Source organism: Rhopalosiphum padi, chromosome 1, assembly GCF_020882245.1.
Source record: "Rhopalosiphum padi isolate XX-2018 chromosome 1, ASM2088224v1, whole genome shotgun sequence".
NCBI classification, from domain to species: Eukaryota; Metazoa; Arthropoda; class Insecta; order Hemiptera; family Aphididae; genus Rhopalosiphum; species Rhopalosiphum padi.
Window position 1 is genome coordinate 90,834,567 of NC_083597.1, and position 25,955 is coordinate 90,860,521.

Consider the following 25,955-nt stretch of genomic DNA (forward strand, 5'->3'; position numbering starts at 1 on the left):
TAGTTATATATATATATTTATAATTATATAGAGCTGAAAATATATTCCACGTAAAATGTAAATCGATAATGATAAATATGCGATGTATCTGCATGATGCATTAACCTTGAAAAAGTTCAAGTTCTTCTTCCTATTTATTATTAATTGTATTTGTTTATACGCCATAGTATGCTCTTATAGTTTTTAACTAATCAATAAAAATCAGTTGTAAATCGTTGAATTTAAATTGTTTTCTATTACATTATTGTATTAGAAATAAAGTATATAAAATATATATATTATGTTTAAATAAACCGCGAAAATTATTACTTGCCATTATATAGTTAAATAATAGTATAATAATTAATAGTATAAATGTGTTTCATATAGTTTTCTGAGATGTATATTTAATTTTTAATAATATATTATTTCAAACACTACAATATCGTTTTACAAGACGCGCTTTCCACTTAATAATTTTTCACATGTGTAAGTTTTTATCACTTTTGACCACACATCTTCAGCCATAATATTTGTGCGCGCACCACAATACTATTAGTGATCAAATGTGAGCGAAAGTCGTTTTTTTCTAATCCTCAATCACAAATCAGACGATGCGGTTAGTTATGATTTTCATCTGGGTGTAGATTGATGATATGGTCTGTTGCGGTAAACGCGTGTTTTATGCAGCTATACCTGGCATGTGTGTGTAATGTATATTATATAGTGAGAGTGGCACGTCAAAACGGTTGTATGACTGTCGATCGGTGGTGAGTGTCATTTCCAAGTAGGTTAATCTCGACACACTAGTCACGTACCAATATTATTATATTATCACTATAGTATGACCGACGACATCTGCTGCAGGGGAAATAAAATGTGTATAGATACATATACCTATGGTCGTATAGGTATAATATGACCTAGGAGTCAAAGAGGAAATTAATGAACATAGAGGATATTATGTTTATTGTATAATTTTTATAGAAATACCTACAAATAATAAAAATAATAATTATATCATAAATATCGAGTAACAACAAATTGTTTTGTATCATTTCGTATATTTGGCGGCTGATTCGCGTATTATATTAAATATTACATTCTCGAGTTCCCACGTCGAAACACTAAAATTAACGTTTAAGACTTTTTGAATGGAGACATCTTACTTAGTTACTTGCATAATATTACATTATTATAATATTTATTAGTAATAATAAAAATCACAAATAAAAATGATTTAAATCAAAAATGTATGGTGTGTTATTCGAATAAGATTTTTTTTTCTATATTTCAATTTTCAACAATAATTGTTAGCAACATGTTTTAATTGAATCTTGTATAGTTGTATTATGTATATTTATAAATTTTTTAATTACTATATGTAATATGTATTGTCTAATTACTTATCTACATTCTTCATGTATTATTACAATACATTTGCATATGCATATCGCATATAAGCGTGTTTTTTTATTTACTATTATTTTATTTCTCCTTCGTTCTTTTGTTAGTACTCACAGTATGGACATAATATTATAATATTATTGTTACAATGTTATGAAATATAAAATACCATCTTAAAGACTTATTTATTTAGTTTGGTTGTACGAGAAACTCCTAAAACTACTGTCCTCGTTATGATTTCAGACTTAAAGTCTTACAAGTATATTATAACTTATAACTATAAAATTAAAGTTTTTAGACTGTATGCAAATTTAAAGTACGCTAGGTTTTTCGTTATAGTTTTATTATTATATCTAATAGTGTTAAAAATAATAATAATGTAGGTAATGTGGATAATTTAAGTTATGATTTAACAAGACTCCCTGCATGTAACAACCGTGACAATTTAATACAACTATTCCAAAAGAAAAAAAATAGTATATCAACCGGTTGATTCGGTCATGTAGCGGACCATCGAGACTAGGTCAAGGTTACAATAGCAACAAACTTTATAATAATCTTTAAATATTGATACAAACCTACATTTCTAAAATTCGATAATGACTACAGAAAATAATTTGGTAGGCACCAAACTTTTTTTAATTTTTCTATCTAACATTATTTTAATTATAATATATTTTAAACACATTTGTATTGAAGAAAAAACAATTTTTTACTAAAAAATATTTTCAATTCAAAATAATTGTATAAACTGCCATGTACCTCTGTCAGATAAAACACAGTTTTTATTTTATTTTCACAATAATTTATACTTCCCATTTATCTCAAAACATATAATTGGCCACTTACTTTGAGTAATATTCCTGTCCTATTTCATAATTCCACGCTTGATAAAAATCTAATATAGTATATAGTGATTTAGGTGTCAAAAACAACTAATTTATATCATTAACCGTAAAAAGATATAGTGCTACTTCTTTATTTTGAATTAAATTCGTGAAATAATACTATTTCATAAGGAAAACGATATCGAAAAATGATATATAAATTGCATTAATCTATTAATTGCTAGTGATCACTGTTTTAAAATTAAATAGTATAGTGTTATGTGACATTAATGTTTTTTATAGTTGAATAATTTATCCTTTTTTTTAAAATCGGTTAGGTTACATTTAAATTTTATCTAGGAAACACTTACGGCTTACATTGTAAAGTTATAACAATCTATTATTTACCATTTAATACTTATACGCTCAATAACAACAATTGTATCTTTAGGCAACGATTGTTATTTCTATGATAAAATATATTTTATGTTTATGCATGAAATAATTAGTATAAGCAAGAACTATCATCATTCGACTTAATAAAATACAAAAATAAAATAATTCCATTTAAAAAGTATGTATAATGAAAGAAATGCAGCTATGTAATAACGATAGTCTTATCTCAAAATATTAATTAGGTATGATTTTATGAGGGTTGTATGCTCTATTCCACACTAGTGATTTGGTTAACACTATAAACGAGATTGAAATGTCTTACCAGTTACCATGTTCTTAGATTAAATATTACTATCGGAAATCGTTATCGCTGACACATGTGTGTCTACTTAAATTTAGATAATTATTCAAAAACTTTATAGCTATTGTGATAAATGATATATCATACAGTTTAAAAAAAATGAAATAAACAAGAACATCGTTAAAATTCAATACAACTAAAATATTTAGGTGTGCTATGCTCAGTAGTCAGTAGTACCTACGCATAATAATATTTGGATACCAACTAAATACAATTAATTATTATTAATTATTATTATTATTCACTGATTCATACTAAATTGTATAAGAAATATACTTATATAATATCTACTTAATAGGTACCACAATTTTTAAAGTGAAATATGTTCAAATTGTATCTTTTAATATTTAAATTAGTAAGTAAATAGTTTCATTGAACAGTGAAATTAATAATAATATCAATAACACTGAACATTTCGTTTTAAATTACGTAAGATTATCACATTATATTTATATTTTCAGGTATATGCGTATGTATGTCAATTATACGAAATCAAAATACTATTAGGTAATTTAAATTAATAAAGACGAATTTTTGTATAAATAAATATGTTTTATTTTTATGTTTCTCAAACATCAACCAAACCTAGAATCAATGTAATTAATAATTATAAAATACATAATACATACATACATTATACATTATATACATTTTTTAAATAATATTTATTTATCATATAATATATACGTAAAATAATGAAAATCCTCCAGATATTTATGTAATTATACGCATTTTGAAATCAAAAATTACCCAATCTTAATTTACTGGTAGGGAGTCTCGGCACCCCACGACGCCCCACAGAGTTTTAAGTTTTAACCATTCTTTGTACAATGAAATCACACGACGATTCTCTCCCTTCTATTTTTAACACATATCCCTCTCGAAGATCTTATCATTTGAATTATTATTTTGTTTTTCTTTAACCTATACCTTCGTGTTTTTTTTTCCAATTCTCGTGTTATTTTAAATAAACAAAAAAATATTTCTAATAAAAATGAAGAATTATTTTATTTATTTAAATACATTCCGTCTACAATGTTTAATATATTAGACCTTAGATGTTCCTTAGATTGAAACGATAAAAATAAAATATAACTATAAAATAATGTATTTTTCATATGTGATATGTATCTGTTATTTTTTAATAAAATGCACTTTATTTGGAAAATACTCATCTTATATTGTAAAATCCTAAATTATATTTAAGATTCTATTTTAATTTTTACTTACTTTCACTCCTTTGGAACCGTATATATTACCTACCTATATAACCTAATTTACATAATATTTGCAAAAATGAATGAGTGTCAACTAACGGAAAATATATTGTAAAAATTCTTTGTAAATTTGTAATATAATATAGTCTCGGTGTCTCTCAAGTCTCAGTTACTAACATAGGTACTCATTTCATCGGATATTTAATTATATTTTTTATTTAACCTATATGCATTTAAGGATTAATTATCTAACGAAATCCTCATTAAATTTGTATCACAATATTACATTCAAATATTTAAATCTGTGATGATATTATATTTAATTTCTAGTTGTGTTATTGGCGTTATAAACATTAATTTCTACTGAGTCAAGGTTCTAATGAAATATAAATAAGGAGGTACCTAAGTGAATAAAATATATTATAAACCGGAAAAATACTGATATCGATTAATGAAACATGTAATTTTTTGTAGACCATGTAATTTATTCTTAAAATTTATTCAACTATTTGACGTAAATTAAATTTAAAAAAATATAGAATATAGAATGAAAATAAGTAGATACCCAGTACCTAAAACCTACTTTAAAATAAAAATATTTTGTTTAGCTTCTAAAATAGTATATAGGTAGTATAAACTTGACATTCAATATTATTTCCTTCTTTAACAAATGACCTTAACAAAAAATAATCGACTCAATTCTACACATCATTTGTACCAATAGTATCTTTATTGAATAAGACAGACAGGAAATTACTTAAGTGAAAATAAGCATATAAAAATATATTTCTCCAATAAATAAGGTACCTAGTACCTATGTTAATACATATAAACTTAAAACAAAAAACCTTCATAAGCTGAATATTTTCCAATAATAATATACCTACAGATACTATTTTAAATCATAAAACAAAAACGTATTTTACTAAATTTGGTAAAAATATTCCTAGAGCTCAGACTTATATAATAAAAATTTTATTTATTTATAATAAGTTAAAATAAATATAATGTACATATATAATTAAAAAATAAACTATTAATTTATATTTTTTATATCTATATAATGTATAAAGTTTTTTTTTGTGTGTTTCTTTGGATGTCAGTATATCACAATTGCCCATTGAAATATTATACATTAAATAATTAGATAATATTTTACATAACTTATTTATTTTATAATAATTAAAAACTCTTAAAAATTTTAAATGTCATGATTAGGTTACTGATAGGTAAGTGATTATAAAATGAGGGCACATTTAAACACGAAGAAAATATTTCTTAATTGATTATAAAATTCTTACTACAAAACTGTTATAAGAAAAAAAATTAAAATACACCTCCGTTAAACAGACCATAAAATTGTATTTATAATTAGCGTTTAGCTATATACATATCTTCTAGTTGAGTAAAAAATGATTATTTCAAATTTTTTGATGCGTATTTATATTATTGTATATCAAAGTAGTATCTATTTATCGTAAGATTAATTATAAAACATGTCAATTAAAACTATCTCCATAACAATTCCACAAATAAAATAATAAATTGAAATATTATGGATAATAAATACAACATGAACATTTACTGTTTATTATTAATGAGTTACTACCTAATTTTTTTTTTTTTTTGCTATTAATTAATTGTTTAATTGTTGTAATTTTAATTTTCTTATTAAATTTAGTAAAATTGTATTAATATAATATATATATATATATATATTATATTTGATTACACTATAATAGTGTTTATATTCAATTATTTACTTGGTAAGACTATCAGGTATAAAAATATATAAATTATATGTATGATTGTATTATAAAATAATAAATAAGACCTCTGATTATCAAATTAGTAAACACTAATAATAGTGGTTAACCGTTCATTCTTATTAAGAGGGGGTGAGTAATGATGATGCAGTAGAATCTATACGAAATCCCATTGACCATTCAGTGATCGGTTACAAGTAGTAAGGTATGAAGGTTCTTAGTGTTTTTACGTAGTTTATATATTTTTAGTCAAAATTATGGGCAGAATAGATTAAATGTATTAATAAGGTATGTACATCAACTAAATATTTATTTTTATAATTTATTATAAATAAAAAAACATAAAAATACAGAAATTATATTTATATTTTTATAAACGTATTAACATTTTGTAAAATATATATATAATTGAAAAACATTTTATTATTTAATAAAATTCATATAATTCACCTATCGTATAAATATCTGTATAAAAATATTTAAAATTAAAAAATGTCATAAACTAGCTAGGTGTATTGTACAATAAACAAACTATAGCCATTTAATCTCCATCCATTAATACATATTCTAACTAATTATTTTAATCAAAATTTTGTAGAATATTATTAATTATTATACTTAAATTATTAAGTTAATGTTCCTATTTATAATTTAAGTCTGATTTTTCAAAAAAAAAAATTAACTAAATTATTAATTTGTACTTAATATTTATTTATATATACATCAATCATCAATACATAATAGTTTATTGTACAGTATTTCACTAATAAATTATTTATGCAAATTTTGAGACATGGCAGACATACCTATGTAGTATGTATGTCATATTATAGTGGCATTTTTAGCTATTCAGTAGATACGAGTATATTTGACTATTCTAACATATAAATGTACCTACACATAAATTTCAAATTATTAAATTATATAAATGGTTTTGATATTCTGAAATGTTGTAAATTGATTCAAAATCTCTAAAATCTTAAATATTTGAAATTCATAATTAAAGTATATAGGTGCATATACATATATATATATATGGTACCTATATATTTAAAATACATTTACCATTTAGGTACCAAATCAAAATGTAAAAATTGATACTTTCAACTTTGATAGTTAATCAATATTTTATATAATTAATTATCTTTGATAATAAGGTGTCAGAAGAATGGGCACTATTATGTAATTATACTAATTTAAGTTGTTAGTAGTTATTTGATTATTTCTATATTTTTAATTTTTAAAACGTTCAGGTACCTAACTTATAACTTGATAAGTATATATAAAATAATGTATGTTGGTTGTATGTAGTTTCCTAGTTTTTTCAAATAAATAAGATTAATAAAAATAATTTAATAATTTGTTAAACTCCAATTATTTGTTCTTTTGAGATAGAATGTGAATATTAAAACAATTATTGTAAAATAGTTTATTATCATGATATTATCTATGCTTCGAATATTTTTTATTATCAGACACAAAGCTATATTTACTATTTTCGTATGTGGCGTGACCCTGATTATGTTTTTAAAAGGTTATTTGGTCAAATGAAACACGTATTATTAAATACACATTAAAACCGTTATAAATATTATCGATATAAAAAGGAGAACGGCGAGCAATTGATCGGATCAGACGATTATAGCACGGCGCCAATAACATAAGTATTATGAATGGTCAAGGACGATCCCATACTTCTGACAATTTTAATCATCATAAAACTAAAAAATTATTTGGACGTTTATTGATTATTTCTAGGTAATATATAACTTTTTAGATTATTTAGGTAGGTGCCTATCAATATAAAAATCTGTACAAAATTCCAATGGTGTCGTTTTTAGACAATTACATATTTCAACAAATATATATATAAAAACTATTAACTCACTATAAAATAAAAGACAAAAATCATTATGTATTGAATTTACACAAGCAATATATATTTTTTTTTATTTCATTAAGTTAGGCCATTAGTTGCATGGTGGTATATTTTATTCTTTTCTGAATACATACACAAAAAAAATGTTTTATATTAGATTTATTATATATATACGTAATATATTTTTACCATCTCGGTTTAAAATGCTTAAATGGTATGTTACATAAACATAAAGCGTAATTAAATATATAAAAATAAAAATATTACACATTAAAAATAATAAATTACCTTCTGTTTTAAAAAATAGTCAGTGCTATATTAAATAATTATTATACATACATTTATAAATTGGTGAATACTAATAAAATATAAGTAAAATGTTTAAACCAAGTACATCAATTTTTTATACTTTATAGAAAGGACACTGGCGTAACAACAACCTATTTTTTTTATATTTATATTTATTTATTTACTTCTCTTGTAATGTGTACTTGAATAACAATGAATTTTTTTCTTATAATTAAATAAATATTATTTATCTTATTATTCATATTTGTTCTTCATAAATTGGAATATCTCTTAGATGAACTAAACTGCATTTTTTCGTATGCAATAATCATAACCAAGTATGAATTAATGCTAAAGAGATACATTTTTAATGTTGTAATACAACTAGATAATAAAATCTATTAAGAATTTAAATTCGTTAAATTATGTTTATTAATAATTTATAAGTATAAATTATCAAACTTTTACATTTGTATATAGACAACGTATTATCAAACGAGAAAATAATATAATATACTTATACTTACTCATAGAATTCATTACTTTTCACCAGTTACTCATGTAGGTACACAAACAATTATAAAAAAAGAGTGAAACTCGAAAGACATGAAAAATGTTAGTTTTATTTGTATTGCCTACATGTATAAAATACTTGACGAGATCATTATGGATTGTTGTTTGTTTTCGATTTTAAATGATTAGTGGCTTAGGTATAAAAAAGAGAAACATACGTGTTTGTACACGTTTCATAATGATAACAGGAGAAAATTTAAGTTATATATACGATAATACTCATTTAGATTTAATGTATATAGTTCAGTAGACAGTTATACACATAAAACATATTAAGAATTAGTTATTGCAACCTAATTAATAAAATGTCTTTAGTAGAAAATACATGGCTATAATTTCTATTAAATATTTTTATGAATAAAAATTAAATATTACACCTAGTATAATATTTTACACATGCACATCTACTTATAAAATTTCTATTAGACCTGATCTCAATTATGTACATAAATTAAAATACCAAAATATTTTATTCAAATTCCTAAGTAAGTGTAATAGAATAATAATAAAAATACAAAGAAATAGTTAAATAAGTCAATCAATTATTTTTTACGATATTAAACAGGTAAGGGATACTATGCGAAAACGTGATAACATAATTTAATATAATATAATTACGTGTATTTAAATTTTAAATTGTAGTTTAGTGATGAACACTATTAACAAATTTCAAATATAGATCAATTTATAAATTTTAAACGCATTCCAAAATAAAAAATATATATGTTTATTGTTTATATATGTATGTAATTGCTTTCACCTTGACTTCTAATATCATACGGAATCTTAAACAGCTTAAATAAATACAAATATTGATTTTACATAGTTGTAGGTAGGTTAGGTACTACTTACTACGTACCCATACTTAATCGCTAATACTTCAATCTTTTAACTTCCTATTCAAATATTGCAAACTTCAGTACATCACTATGATACACTTACGTACTTACAATAAAATATAACATACGAATAATAGAGAATAGTAAACTTATATTATGCATGCTTTTATACTAATATTATTTCCTGTTTTATTGTTGACTATATTATATTAAATTTAAATTGCATTGAAATTTTATTATTCAATCATTTTTTTCTAATTCGGAGGATGTGCTATATATAAGGCATAATTTAATTCGTTCAGTTTATTTTATAATTTTATTGTAGTCAATTTGTCGCTATAAGCCTCTTTAGTGTACAAAAACATGTTTAAAAAAAAATATATTTTTTTTTTGCTGACCATTTTTTCTAAAGAATATATAATATATCATATAGAATAAAATATATGTATACTCAATACTTATACCTTATAAGGTATTAATGCAGATATCAGTTTCTATTCATCCTTATAATCATTTAAACCATTTAACTAAGTTATTAAAACTATTATACCTATAACTATATAAATATTTGAATGGTGAAGTATTAATTTTTTTTAAGCTATTGCCGTTAATTACGACATCAAAATGCCAGTTGATGAACATCTGTAACAAAAATAAATTTCAACTGTTAAAATGATCGTGAAGCAGATTTTAAAATTATTCCAATTACTGAAATATAGCCTGTATACCTATATAAGTTAACATTTAAAGAAATCAACTGATGATAAAACTACTAGCTGAGACTATAAATGTTGTCTCTAGGTTTTCGAAATTCTCAATGAAAATAAATATAAACCAATTGTATTTGTAACCACATAATAAAAATACCGCTATAATTTTTCAAAAATGAAAAATTGAATTAAACGGTTTATTTAAACAAAATTAATATTACATAATTACTGCATATCCGTTATCTTTATACTCGTATTACCTGCCAATAAAAAATTATGAAATTATCAGGTCATCATTAAACTTACGTATATACATATTAAAAATCTACGATTTGCAACACAAACTTATCCTAGAAAATAGGAATCAATTAGGTATCCAATTAAAAATAATTATTAGGTATTCAGGTTTAATTTATTATGCTTAGTGGTCAAAATTTAATTCATTATATATAATAACCAAAACTTCTCCCGAATTAATAGCTTTACTTATTATAAGCATATGCGAGCTAATAAAATTAAATTTTTTTTGTTATTTATAATATAAATTGCTAATTAAGATAATATTGATATGGATTTTATTATTTTAATGATTTTATTAGTATGTATATGGCTATTAGAAAAAATACAATGAAAAAAAAATATTTCATTTATAGTCTTAACAGTTATTTTAAACAATATAATTTTAATATCGTATTTAAATATTTACTAAGTAATTGTTCAAAAATAGAAATTAATGCAATTATTAAAATTATACTTTTTCTACTGCGTGTATATGAGTAAAAATTAATACAGTTATTCATTGTAGGTAAAAAATTAGGTCATTTTATCAACAAAAAAAATGTATCAATACATTTTACATAGTTTATCTTTACACGTTTATAGATAAGCTTAAAATATATCGACAAAATACACCATATATTATAGACACTTAATGTTTTAAATTCTAACACTAAATAATTCAAGAAGTGTTTTGAATAGTAGTAGTGATACAGTAGTACATTGTTATAGGTATAATTATAGGTATCTACCCTATAGTTCTATAATAAATAATAATTAACACTAATGTAACTTCGTTAAGTCCCAATTTCGTATTTAAAATGAATCATTTAGAAACAAAAATATTAATTGATTAATTGGTTTAATATATTTAATTTTTTAACTCTTTTAATAAACAAGTGATATAAAATCAAAAATGTACACTATCTAGAAATCGGAAATAAATGGTCTACAATTTTTCAGTAAAAACATAATTTTAATTTTAGTACATATATTATAATAGATTATAAATAACATTAAAATTTTAATACTTAAGAATTATAGAATGATTTTATACTATCTGTTATATATTTAATAATAGTACGCGTGGTTTTTTTTATTTGACACGTATAGTATCCAAATTTATGTGAACACAAACAAATTAATTATTTAGATATTCTTCTATTATCGATATTAATTTCCATACAAACTAAAATATGAAATAACTTTTAATAATATTATTATTTTGTTATTATCTTTAGATTCTCAACATATTATGCAGTTCAGTCTGTTAACAACATGGTCACGTCAGATAGTAACGTTCATTACTGTGTGTGCAGTCTTCACGGCAGGTAATATTACAATAATGACGATGACAAATCATAATATAAACACCAGTAGTCAGTACACTGCATTTGAAATTCTAAAGTATATTTAAAACCCACACATTATTCGTATATATAATAAGAGGCAGTCAATTTGAAGAAAGCAATAGACAAAGATTTAATTAAAAATATAATATAATGACTTCAATAGGGTTACTATATCCTTCATTTTGTTTATTCAAATTGGTGGCATTTTTAATAGATAAAAGAAAAATATTAATTTTTTAGAAACTAAATGAATTGTAAACTGAAATTTCACCACAAAAATCATAAATATTATTTTAATTTTAGGCGTTCCAGTAGAAAAACTACGAACGGCAGCGCCACAATGGACCACTCACAACTTGTCTCTGTGGGAAGACGTAGTATTATTGAGCTCAGATTCCGATCATCAGCCGTTGCTAATGATCAACCAAACTGGTGTTTACACTGCCCCAGACATCGAAAAAATGGAAAACGAGACATTAAACAAATTCCACATATTAAAAGTAATTTATTAAAAATATTTTTTTAACGAAATAGCTATAGTAACACGTTACAAATATATTTTTTAATTTTTAAATAAAAAATATCGGTTATTTTTAATATATATTTTACATATTAAATTCATAAGCGGAAATTTGGTTAAATTATTGGGAGGGGCTTAGCAATATATGCTTATTACTCCTATATATAATGCTAAGACTTGTACTTTAAACTTCTCCTCAAGCCCCCTCCCCGATTTCTGCCTATGATATTAATATAAATAGATTAAGTGAATATCGAAAATTAGTATCCAAATAAACCTTCATCATGTGTTGGAGCTTGAAGGGATTTTTAATTTAATTTATCACGTAAAATGTTTTACTATATTAAATTGTTTATAGATAGTGAACATTTAAAAATAAGTTTTTGGTAGTTATATTTACATAATATATTTTAAGTATTTTGTTTAAATGTATTTCTTTTCTCTATTCAGGCAAATTACACCAAGTATTTCTATGACATTAATGGCACAAAAACTAAAGAAGACAGTCGAGCTTCTCGGGCTGCACTTCCTGGATTCGTGGATAAAGCATTACAATTACTCAATTTAAACCAGGTAGTGGGTGAAGTGGAAACTAGCGTTATGTCTAAAATGTCATGTACCGCTTGTAAAGCTGGCGCTGGTCTTCTACAACACTACATAAAACATGGTAAAACACGCGATGACATTGTAAAAATTACCTACCAGTTCTGCACAAGCTTTAAATTACAGACGCCACGTGTCTGTGAGGGTATTACTGAACTATTTAGTGTAAGTCATTTTCACATAACATATTATATTGGTATTTGGTATAAACTGTAAGACATCTTATACAGTTATATCATATATCTATTATACATTTAAATTTTAACTATGATACATTTTACTGACTTTAGGGTGAAGTGGTTTACGTTATGCAAAGAATTAATATCGGACCTGAAGAAATCTGCAGTTTTGTTATTGGTGACGCCTGTGGAGATGTGTACAACCCAACACATGAATGGGATGTAGTTTTTCCTCCTGTTCCCAAACCCACTCCAATTGAAATTAAAATATTAAAAGTAATGCATAGCATATATTGTATATAATATATAAGATTAGAGAGGATACCTATGGAGTAGGTAAATACTTAACATATTTAATAGTTTAATACCTATAGGCCATTAGGCCATAGGTAAATACTTATAGCCTTATAGGTCATCAACATAACTTTGTCGAACTAAAAATATTTAAAATTGACAATTTTTATCAATTTGAGTATAGTTTGTAAAAAAAAAATAATAAAAATACAATATAATATATATATAATTTCATTTCAATTATTGGCTTAAAATATATCAAGTCTGTTGGTATATATGTCATAAAAGTTTACTTAAATTGCTTCACACTTTTGATGTCTTAAAAACTTTAAAGCTTATGAAAATTGACAAGATTATCACAAATAAATAAAAATGTAGGTACTTCTATTACTCCAATTTTTCGTCATAAAAGTAAAATTTTAAGCTACTATTCATAGATTCATAGTCAATACTTCATATAATATTATATAACTTAGTAATTTGATCAGTAAATTTCAAAATAATTGTTAAACTTGAACCTTTTCAGGAACCAGTTCCTCAATTCAAAGTTCTCCACTTGTCTGACACTCATTTTGATCCATATTATGAAGAAGGAACAAATGCCGATTGCAACGAACCTTTATGTTGTCGTTTGACCAATGGCCCAGCAGTTAGTCCTCAAAGTCGAGCGGGAAGATGGGGAGACTATAGAAAATGTGATACTCCTAAGCGTACCATTGACAATATGCTTCAACATATTGTTTCTACACACACTGTAAATAACTTTGAAATAAACCAGTTGTAAAATTAGAAACTAAAAATTGACGTTTTATTTAAGGACATTGATTACATCATTTGGACGGGTGATCTACCAGCACACGATATTTGGAACCAGACAAAAGAAGAAAACTTAAGCATATTAAAAGAAACTGTTGCGCAGTTACTCAAAATGTTTCCAGGAATTCCCATATTTCCAGCACTTGGGAATCATGAAGCAGTTCCGGTGAATAGGTACTTATTTATAAATATATATTTCTATATTACCATTGTGCCATTGTACCAAGCGTTTAATATTATGCGCAAATATAATATTAAAATTTTGAAAAAATAAAATATTTTATTTATAATTAACATGTATCAATGTATGTGTTACCTATTAAAAATTAATCAAATTTTCAGTTTCCCTCCGTCTTCATTGGTAAACAAACCCGAGTTTGCCATCGACTGGCTATACAGCGAATTGGACACACAATGGCGACGTTGGCTACCGGGTTCCGTCAGCAGGACCATCAAACGTGGGGCGTTCTACAGTGTATTGGTTCGGCCTGGGTTCCGTATAATATCTTTGAACATGAACTATTGCAACAACAAAAATTGGTGGCTATTAATGAATAGTACTGATCCAGTCAAAGAACTCCAATGGTTCATATACGAGCTGCAGAATGCTGAATTTAACGGTGAAAAGGTCCACGTATTGGGACACATACCACCTGGGCATCCGGATTGTTTAAAAGTCTGGAGTCGAAACTATTACGCCATAATCTCTAGGTGGGTTTTTTATAGACGAGCACAACAATTATTATGACTAGGTTCAATTAACTATTAGAACTACCTAATTACTTTATTGGTTATATGAGATTTATGAGTGTCAAATGTATATATACATATTAATAATAAATTATTACAGAAAAAAACATATAGAAATCTACATTGATACTTACTAAATTATATACAAATAATAATTAAAAAATAAATTAAATAATTTATTAGGTATTTCTATTGGCTATTTTGAACTACTCGGTTAACGTTTATTAACAATTTTTATAATTTAAAATAACATTGTGTACAATTTCAAATTTAAATGGAGTTAAATAGATACCAAAACAATATTTTACCAATTAAAAAAATCGTTGCAGATAATAATAAAAATATAATTATTATATTAAATTAAGAGAATGTCGTACCCGCATGTATTGTTTCTATCTTACACACGTACGACGGAGAAAATGTTCGTTCAACAGTTTCAAAAGTGTACTGTTAGTTTTGATATTAGTGAATTAACCTATCATATACAATTTAAAGGTATTACCTAGGGCCCTACTTTTCCTATTATTGATATTATTATTTTTAAGTAAGTTGTGATCGTTTTAAAATGTAGTTACAAAAATGTTATAACTTACATAAAAACAATATCAATAAAAACCTACGTGGGGCCCTAAATAATAATCTTACCTTAAAGTTTTTTTAATAGGTAAATTCTCTCTAATATCAAAAGTAACAGCACACTATTGAAGCTGGTGAATTTTTTATGTCGTGAGTGTAAGACGGATACAAGTGAGACAACACGTGCGGGTATGACGCCCTCTTAAAAATAAAACTATATTAAAAAATAAATATTTATTCCAATAGGTACGAAAGCACAATTACAGCTCAATTTTTTGGCCATACCCATTTTGATGAATTTGAATTGTTCTATGATACACAAGACCTTGGTAGGCCAGTAAGCATAGCGTATGTTGGTCCTTCTGTCACTCCATACTACGATCTCAATCCAGGTTACAGAATATACTATGTAGATGGTGATAGAGAACATTCAACTAGAGTAATACATTTTAAATTATTTAACTTGCAACTTACAAGTGCCAACTGAACCTAATTTTTATTAATTCATCTATAGGCAGTGCTGGACCACGAAACATGGGTGATGAATTTGAAAGAAGCTAATTTATATGATTATCCTATCTGGCAAAAATTATATTCTACACAAGCAGCTTATAGTCTACCTTCATTAAGACCCGAGGACTGGGATACTTTTATTAATAGCTTAGCTGAAGATCAAACTTTATTTGATCTATATTACAAGTAATATTACACTATGATAAAAAATTATAAAAATTTATTATAAAATATATTAATGATGTTTACAGGCATTACTGGAAAAACTCTCCAACAAGACCTGCATGCGATGCAGAATGCAAAAAACGTATGATATGTGATCTCAGATCAGGCCGATCACATGACCGAAAGATCTTATGTCAAGAAATTGAGTCACGTATTGATGCTGGTTCACGGATTAGTTGGCGTGCATGGCTTTACAATGGATTCACTGCCTCGTATGTTTCTCTGATATCTATCAAATATTATTGGTTGCCCGCTATAGTGCCAAACATGCCAATCAACAAAACACAGGGCTTTACTTTAAAACTAATGCTATACTAACCGCTATACATGCTTTTTAATAACTAAACACAAAAAGAAAAAAATAATATTTTTCATTTTTACTATTTCTAAGAGTGACAATGATCTAAATTCTAAGGTGACGGTCATCTGTAACTATCACTGTATATTCACCTACGGCAATCTTCTATTTATTGGTGAGTGGGTTAATTTTAGTACTTAACAAAAAGTAATACTAAGACAAAATAGAAAAGAAAATATTTTAAGTACACTATTTTTAATTTATATTTTAGTATTTTATATACTCACATAATATTTTAAAATCAAAGTGCTAACCTGCCAAAATTAGCAAAATATATAAGCTATAATTAAAAAATCAAATTATATTTTAATAATTATTTAACTTTTAAAGTTTAAATAATAATAATAAATAAATAGCAGAGATATTTGATGAATTTAACCAAAATGTATGCATACAATTTTACAGTTTAAAAAAAAACAAATTAACTTTTTTTTATATAAATTCAGATTAAAATACAAAAAAATATATATATTAAACTTAAATAAATGAATAAAATACTTCTAGACTAAACAAAAATATATATTTTTAATCTATAAAATTATGTTGATTATAATTTTGAAACAAATATTTTACTGAAACTATATTTATCAATATTATTATTTAAAAATCCACAAAATAATTCAATTTTGTCTTAAACATTATATTATTAAATTATCATACTCATACAGACTGTTCCAGTTCCACACAAAAAAGTTATGATTTTTAATAAATTAAATTTTTATGTTCAATCCAATTAATAAATAAATAGAATACAATAATAATAATGATAAAATTATATAAATTAAACAATTGGTTCTGGAACTAGCTGTATTTAACTGTTACTTAATAGTTAATAGTTATATTGATTATTGAATACTGTATAGTAGTTGTATAGTACATGCCACGTATTCAACCAAAATCAATTTAATAAACAAAATGAATAGCACAGTAGGTGGCATGTACAACACAACAATTCAATATTGCAATAAACAATAACTATTCACTCTATTATTTAAACTGTTATATTAATTTACAAACCGTGTTATTATTAGGATGTCTGTTATCATGTCCATACCTCACTACACATACCAGATACCTAAATACCTACTAGGATATGCCCGATGAGCAAAATTGTGAAGTGATGTGAAACAACAATTAAATGCAGTACAAATTACAGCCACAGTCAGATCAGATAAGTTGGGTGACAAAACATTTATTCTGAAACATTTGCTCATTACAACGATCAAACAAAAGTGATGCGATTAAAAGTAGGTTGCTTTTACACTTAGAGAATAATCAAACAACACGCGGCCATGGGCCATGATATGGACTTAAATATACATACGCACAACACACACTATTATGTATGTGCAATTGTGTACGAGTATACTTAATTGACATATATTTTTACCAGCATTAACATGTTTTATGCAACTATTAATGTAAATATATTTATTAATTATGCGCTAAAAAGTCTGTTGATGGATACTATTTATTTATTATGTACAGCATTTTAAAATAGAAAATTAAAATAAATTAATTGTAAATAAAAAGAAAAGTATTTAAATATCTATTATTATTTTAAATTTTTAATTATTAAGTCAATTTCTACTCCTTTATATTATAATATAACGATTATTGAGTCAACCAAAGAAAATATTTTAAATAACTTAAAATTAATTTCATTAAAACTTAAATGTATAGACCATTAAACTTCAAGTTTTTATGTAATGTTATTTTCTATAATTACCTATACTAAAATCCAAATAACACTACTATAAACGATAAATAATATTTATAACCAAATGTAAATAATACTTGTTATAAAAAAAACATATTTCCTTCAAAATAATTGTAGTGCTAAGTATGAAATTTATAAATAATAGCACAGAATAAAAATAAAAGCAGTAAACAATATCAAATAAATTAATTTTTATTCAAATCAATTTGGTATATAATATATATATACAATTTTCTTATGTTATAAAAAATTTGTAATTAAATCTTAATCAACTACAAAGTACATTTAATTTTTTTTATTACTTAACTTTTAAGTACTATACAAAAGACACACAGTATAAAAAAAAATTGAGCAGAGGAATGTTTAATATCAAGTATATATTTATAAAATATAAAAGGTATTCTTATTGAAATAATTTTGGTTAGCAATAACCATATAATTAAATGGCAAATAGATAAGTAAACAAAGTGATTGATACAAAATAAAAATAAATGAGATTCAAGTGTAAAATTAAGTCATGAAAATCAAAAATATGTACCCGTAAAGTTGTAAAATATGGGAACATAAATATATTAAATACATTAAATTATTATAAAAAAAATCACTTTACGTTAATATAAAAACCTAGTTAAAATAAAAAAAGATACAAAAATTAAGTAGAACTGTTAATTGTATATTTAAAAATATAAAAACAAAGTACTTAAAAATACATTAGAGAGCAAAACTTATTCAATTTGTACATGAGTTTTCATCTAAAATTATGTTCTTAATAGTATACATGTTATGACAATAAGCCATTGGTAACATTACTTTTTAAGGTTCAGTCGATTAAAAATTTAATTCAAAATCTTATATGTAATCATTTTCTTTTTCTTTATATATTAATATTTTGAGCAAATAATTTCAATTATCGACTTGAAAAATAATAATTATGTGAAATAAATTAAAGTTACATAATTGAAATTTAAAAAAAAAAAAAATTTATAATTATAAACAAGTAACTATATAAAAAACCAAATTGGTCAGAACATTGAAAAAAAAAATTATATTAATAACAACAACATATAAAAAAATTATGATTCTCATACCGTTACAAATACATTTTTAATAAAGCATACAACTCCAAATGTTTAGGTAACATTTTAAGACACTGTCGAGAGGTAAAATGTTTTGAAAAAATATTATATTTACTTACAGTCTTCGCAAATTATGTTTCCTTTTGGATAAATTATATACCATTGGACGACAGTTATATGATGACATTGATAAAATTGGCATAGATAAACATTTGTGTTCAAATTTGTTAGAATATTCACATTTACACTCTGTGCAGAATATGAATTTACAATGAAAACCTTTACATTCTGCTCGAGTTGATTGGGAGGGTGACCACGATGCTGGCCTTGAACACCGTGGACATGGAACCAATTGCTGATCTGAACTTAATTTTTTGGCTTCCTAAAACAATAATATAAGTCAATATAACATTATCTATACATAATTTACTATTTTAGTAAAAACATTGTTATAATAATTATGATTAAGGCACAAAAGATGTAGGAGTTTCATATTGTTCAAATTTGACAATTTTAAAGGAAAAGTGCTTTTATTTTAATTTTTAACCCATGCATTTTAAATAATATTGAATACAAAACTTGTATTTAAGTATTTATTGATAATTGTCGTCATCTCAGTTAAATATTAAATTGATGACAAAGGTGCGATGTGCATTTAATCTTTATCACATTAAAATTCCAGAATATTATCTTATCGTCGATAAGTTATCGACTTATAGTGAATCTATAATTTTTATTATTGAAGTTATTAATTTGTTAGAAAAATTGTACGCAATTTACATTTTACATTATTTTTCCAAAATATCAATCAGTTTTCCATCATATTTTAAATATTACCTATTCCTTTGAATCTTTCTATACTTAACATTCGTTTTTAATTATATCATTAACATTAGGTTTTTTATATTCAAAACTTCAAATAATTCTTTCACACATTTAATATTTTTTTATATATTTGCCTTTTTTAGCTCTTAGAACTTCCGAGCCCTAATTTAATTATTTATATAATTAAGAATAACTTAATTTTTCAAATTAAAAAATTAATCTTTTCATAGTTCATATTAGTGATTAATTGAATTATGTTAAAGCATAAGTATAAATAATTATACAAATGCTTAAATAGATTTTAACAGTTTTACTTACTTTTTGAAATACGTGGAATCTATATTTACTCGGACTGACAGGTGGACTTCTTTGAGGTAATTCTCTTTTTGATGGAGAACGCATAACATTGCTAATATTAGCCAGGCATCCTTTGTTGTTAAACGCTGAACGGTCTCGACCAACGTATCCACAGCGATTTTCTTTTGATAATTTAAAATACTTTTGTTTCTTTTTTTGAGCAATTGGAGAATTTTCAATAGCAGTACACCAAATTTTAGATACCATACTCATTGACATAATATCACTACCAGATAAAAAAGATAATATTTTTTCAATGACTGGTTGGAAATGATAACGTTCTGATAGGAAATACATTAAGTCAACTTTTTCTCGACCTTCTATAGAAATACGTTCACGGTTGACATTTTTTGGTGGAATATGGTTTTTTCTTTTTAAGAACTGACTGTCATCATTGTTTAAAGTTTCATGTAAACGAAAACCCAATTCCAAGTTAGAACACAATTTTAGTTTTTTTGTAGGAGACTCTACTGTATTAGTAATATCTTCTAATTTCCTATCATTTTTGTCTAGGGTAAAATCATGAGTTGGTGACAATAATTGAAGTGAATCAAAATCTGATGGTGTATGATCAAATGAAATAGATACTTCAGATATCTGACTGAGATTAGAGGAAATAGTATAACTTGGAGAACTGTAGCCGCTGTCATTTATGCTTTTGTAAGGTGTTGAGGTAGTTACTAAAGAATTGTTGTAACAAGGAGATTCTTTTAGAGATATGTCTGCCATTGTTTTCTTTTTGATTATCTAAAAATAATAAAAATTGAAATTAGAATAATAAAAGTAAATAGGTATGTAAGTAATTGATAAATATGACAACTAAAAATATAGGTACACAATGTTTATTATTCCAATATTATAAGCTGTCATAATTTTCTATTAAATTTTGTTTTTTATTTTTTATTTTAACTCTGTACTTAAAAATTGCCTTCTAAAGAGTTAGGAAGTTAGAACAACCTAATTAATAATTTAACAAATAAAATAAATATCTAAATAAATATTTTATAAATATTTTTTTATTGTCTAGACTTTAAACAGGTACCTCAATTAAATATATAAGTGTCAATAACATTTGTTTATTAAACAATTATAATTTACCCTTGCCTGTTTTCACTTAGAAAGCAACTTACATATCTATTTAAAAAAATATATATAAATGTACCAAAATTAGAAATTACTGAGATATGATAGAAAAATGTTAGTGAAGTTTAAACAAATTTACAAAGGTAGTTACATAATAAAATAAACGGTAACATAATAGAGATAATACTATTAAATATTATTCAGAACATGGTATCATTCATTTATTACAATCATACCTATATATGTAGCTAGAACATTGTTATTAACATTTTATCTTATTCTTTGAAATAAATTTTAAAATAAATATTAAATCCAACTTATTCAATCAGTTAAGAATAATTAAGTGCTATTCATTCAATCTTTGTGTACAACTATATAACCCTAACACCGGGGTCAAGCTATTATCACCTGAACTATTAGGAACATCAATGGTTGTCGGTTGTTACCGAAAAATACGTTAATTTACATTGTTTCTAATGTTTAGAGAAGGAAAATAAATGAAATAATGTTGATACAAATTATTGGTAATTTATTTCAACTCAAATAATGCTAATGAAGAATTAACTTTCATTTTTTTTTTTTAATTTAAATGATTGTATTACTTAGGTAAGCAATTATTTATTAAAAAGTCAATGAAAAGATCTTTATTAAAAATTAATAATAAGTAGTAAGTTCAGTAGTAACGTATGAAAAATAATATCAAACTAATTTAAAAAAAAAAAAATGTTAAAAACAAATATTTACCATTGCATTATACAAGTAGCAATTAAATATCAGAATAAAAAAAATTTAATCTTATTACGTCTTACAAGCATTAGGCAGGTTAAAAATATAATTAGTGTGTTATGAATTATAATTTTGCCGCCATTAATTATAATTAGGTATATTTTGACTAAGAAAGCCATATCTAGATACGTTTATGACCTAATGTAGTATACTAGTATGCCGGAAAAGAGATTATCTATTATTTAAAATACGAAAAAAAAACCAATTTCGAGCATTGCAAGTAAGCAATTTTGTTTGCTCATGTAGCTCGTAAAACAAGCCAAGAACGATCGGAGAAAAATTTTCACCTCAAAACATACAATAGGAAAAAATTTGGCAGCGATCCGGACAAAGGTAAGTACCCTTATCTCAATGATATCATCGTAAACGGGCGGGAAAAGCATAAATCGATCGATGCAAGACGAGATGTAACCATGTAGGACGTATCTAATAATTGTTTTAATCCACTAATTCTCAATTACTACGAAATCGTACTACTGTACCTAGTCAAGTCGTAATGGACTGAGAACAGAAAGGTACGCAAAGGGGGTGCGCAAAACCGCGGCAAAAGGGACAGAATCCTTGATCGCGCGCGTTCTGACCCATTTATTTCAGTGTCTAAGAATTGGCGCGCTCGACAGTTTCTCGACATTTAATGGCTTTTACCCAGCGGTGATGACTTTACAAACACACACACACACACACACACACACACACATACATACATACATACATACATACGACACACGCGCATAGGCGGACTAATCGCAAACCCAAGTAAAGGGGACGAAATTCGTGTGCAGCGGTTAAATCACGATTTAAAAGGGATAATATGTGCCCCTAACTAGTGTAATTATTATTGTTGTAGCGGCAAATAGACGGCGAAGGTCGAACGCACGACGATTGAGGAGCCCTAACGACGCGCTATTACGCTAATTGGCGGCGGTACGTTTTGAGCTCGGGACATCGTTATTGTCCATTAACTAACTACGGTATTTAACGATAATATTATAATTAGTCGCCGTGCATTAACTATCATTTACTTTACCTGTTCCGGTGGACAGTCGAATTTATAGAATAGTTGATGAAACGCGCGCAAAACGTCGCGCCGACGACGTTTCTAGATCGCGTAATAAACACGACGAATTTTTGTGGATCACGCCGACGATTTGCCTCCTTCCGGCGTGAGTTCGCAACGGCGGCGGCACATGATAACGACGGACGACGATAAGTCGATTATGTTCAATTCGTGCACTGGACACGACGGACGGCGATGTTTCTTCCGCGGCAACAAAACGAATTTTATCACTACTCACTAGGAATGCCGGATCGGATTGTCGGTTAGGATTCGAAACTCGGTCTCGGATGAAGGGAACCGGCGAACATGTGTACCGGGCCGTTGTCCCGCACGGTGGGGTGGACGGGCGGACGGGTGGGGTCGAGGTAACAGCCGGCCGGCTGGCCAATGGGAGGCTGCGGATGCGGCGGTGGCGGCGGCGGCAGTGTCGGCGACGGCGGCGGCAACCGGACACGAACAGAGCCGAACGACCGCAACCATAAAACAACGGTCGAAATTCGAAAAGAAAAGGAAAAAAATAAATTCCAAACAATCTAAACGCGTTTTCTGCGTAGTGCGTAGACACCGTCGGCTGTTCAGGGTTCCGACGACGACCGGTTGTTACTTTGTTAGTAGTAGTTACTACTTTACTAGTTACTCGTTAGGCTTAGTTGTTGTGTTGAAGGAGAGTTAGTATTCGTACGAAGTCATAACACGTAGAGACAAAAAAAGATTGAATAGCGTATGGTGCACGCATGTCTAGTCCCATGTGTGCCGAACATAATATTTCATTATTTTACAGTTTGTTTGCGATGTATTTCCATCCGTCTATTTGTTTATTGGCGCCTCCCACCGATAGAGGTGCGACCACACACACCCGCGTGTAGTCAACAGGCCCTGCACCGGAGATTTTAAAACGATTATTTGGTAAACATAGACAGCCTTTTTGCCATTTCAATACATTGATACGAGTGATACGACCTCGTAAAGTCGTAACTGACAAGTTACTTTTACTAGGAGAAAGCTACTACAAAATTCACCGCGTTTGTAGTGTTATGTATTATGTATACGCGATGGATTTAGATTCAATAATATTGAAAATAATATCACGTCAATCGTTATTTCTTATTTTATTATAAAGGTACCAATAATGGCAATAATACTCGTGTTGTAAATATTGTAAACCGTTGAGACGTTATTGTACGTTGCGGTTTGTTTAAATTTCAGACAATTTTCTTGTTATTTTGCTCCAGGGTATTCCCGCGCAACACTTCGACGAATAAATTATATATAGATGCATAACAGTGTGTTGAATTACCTATTGCTGATAATATTATTAATTATTATTATTACTGTTGGGAAATGTCGACGTTTTTATAATAATTCGCTATCCCCGTCCGCTTTCCACGATATTCGGAATTCGGATCGCGTGTCAGTGTCTAGTATCTATGTAGCCATGTAAGTACCTACATAAATATTCATAAGTCATAACCGCAGTATAAAGCCCATAAAAATTTAAAAGCGTTCGACAGCATCCCGTGCTCTGTAAAATCAAAAACAATTGTTCAAACCCATACAAATATTACGCGTACAGAATCATTGCCGTATTGGTTCGCGAAGTAGAAAAACCCGTATATTATATATTTATTATAATGCGACGCGCTAGACGGTTTTATCGTTTTGACTGTTTTGAGACCGTAAATAAAATAACGCATACCACGGCATTTACATTTTACAAAACGTGTATAGACGTATAGTGCGTGCGAAACAAATGTGAATTAAAATAACGAATGGACGTTGAAATTCCAGCCCGGCTGGCTAGACGAGTGTCCGGAATAAATTAAACGCGGTCCCCCGCCATTCCATTACTGTGCAGAATGTGTCTTCAATCGTATTGTAGACGGCTTGAACGGTTCTGCTCCCCACGACCCATTTCAAGTAGACCCATGTTAAAAACTACAACAATAAGTCAATATTATTGTTTATTATAATTACGTCGCTTTTAACGTTATATTTTGTTGAAGACAGTTAGCAGACCACAAAACAATCGAACCGGATTACGGTAGTTAAGAAAAACTATTGTAATAGTATTATATAATACGAGTACATATACATTTAGTCATTTGTTGAGGTCTAGGTATCTTAAACACTATAAACAGACGTTATTTATACGTTATGTCTGTGGTCTGTGGACATACGATAAATACAGCATAATTGTGGATTATAATTTTAAAAATACTTAAACGTTTACGAATAAAAATACGAAATTATCTGAGTCGATAGTATATAATAATGTTTATAAAAATAGTTACAAATAAGATTAATTATTTCAGTAGGTGGGCATTTCGTTTGGACAACGATAATTATT

At 26.4% G+C, this 25,955-nt stretch overlaps 2 protein-coding genes across 5 annotated transcripts in view; one reads left to right on the top strand and one right to left on the bottom strand.

Moving 5' to 3' along the window:
• The window catches only part of LOC132920409 (sphingomyelin phosphodiesterase), a 31,551-nt gene extending 13,301 nt beyond the window's left edge, over positions 1–18,250 (top strand). For 2 of the 4 annotated variants that reach the window (XM_060982794.1, XM_060982802.1), the window contains exons 2-12: positions 11,760–11,849; positions 12,174–12,370; positions 12,841–13,158; positions 13,284–13,448; positions 13,993–14,220; positions 14,284–14,456; positions 14,625–14,993; positions 15,855–16,047; positions 16,123–16,307; positions 16,373–16,558; positions 17,736–18,250. In XM_060982794.1, the coding sequence (XP_060838777.1) occupies positions 11,760–11,849; positions 12,174–12,370; positions 12,841–13,158; positions 13,284–13,448; positions 13,993–14,220; positions 14,284–14,456; positions 14,625–14,993; positions 15,855–16,047; positions 16,123–16,307; positions 16,373–16,558; positions 17,736–17,808 (2,177 nt within the window). In that variant the 3' untranslated portion in view covers positions 17,809–18,250. Of the gene's footprint in view, positions 1–6,115; positions 6,242–11,759; positions 11,850–12,173; positions 12,371–12,840; positions 13,159–13,283; positions 13,449–13,992; positions 14,221–14,283; positions 14,457–14,624; positions 14,994–15,854; positions 16,048–16,122; positions 16,308–16,372; positions 16,559–16,737; positions 16,820–17,735 lie in introns of those variants that run through there. The other 2 variants (XR_009660730.1, XM_060982811.1) reach the window with 2 other exon arrangements.
• A 350-nt stretch (positions 18,251–18,600) lies between these two features.
• LOC132920429 (F-box only protein 5-like) lies at positions 18,601–23,934 on the bottom strand. Its single transcript, XM_060982827.1, has 3 exons — positions 23,579–23,934; positions 20,644–21,429; positions 18,601–19,882 (listed from the first exon to the last, which is right to left on the bottom strand). The coding sequence occupies exons 2-3, from the start codon at positions 21,409–21,411 to the stop codon at positions 19,616–19,618; spliced, it is 1,035 nt and encodes a 344-aa protein (XP_060838810.1). The 5' UTR covers positions 21,412–21,429; positions 23,579–23,934; the 3' UTR covers positions 18,601–19,615.
• Positions 23,935–25,955: the final 2,021 nt, after the last annotated feature.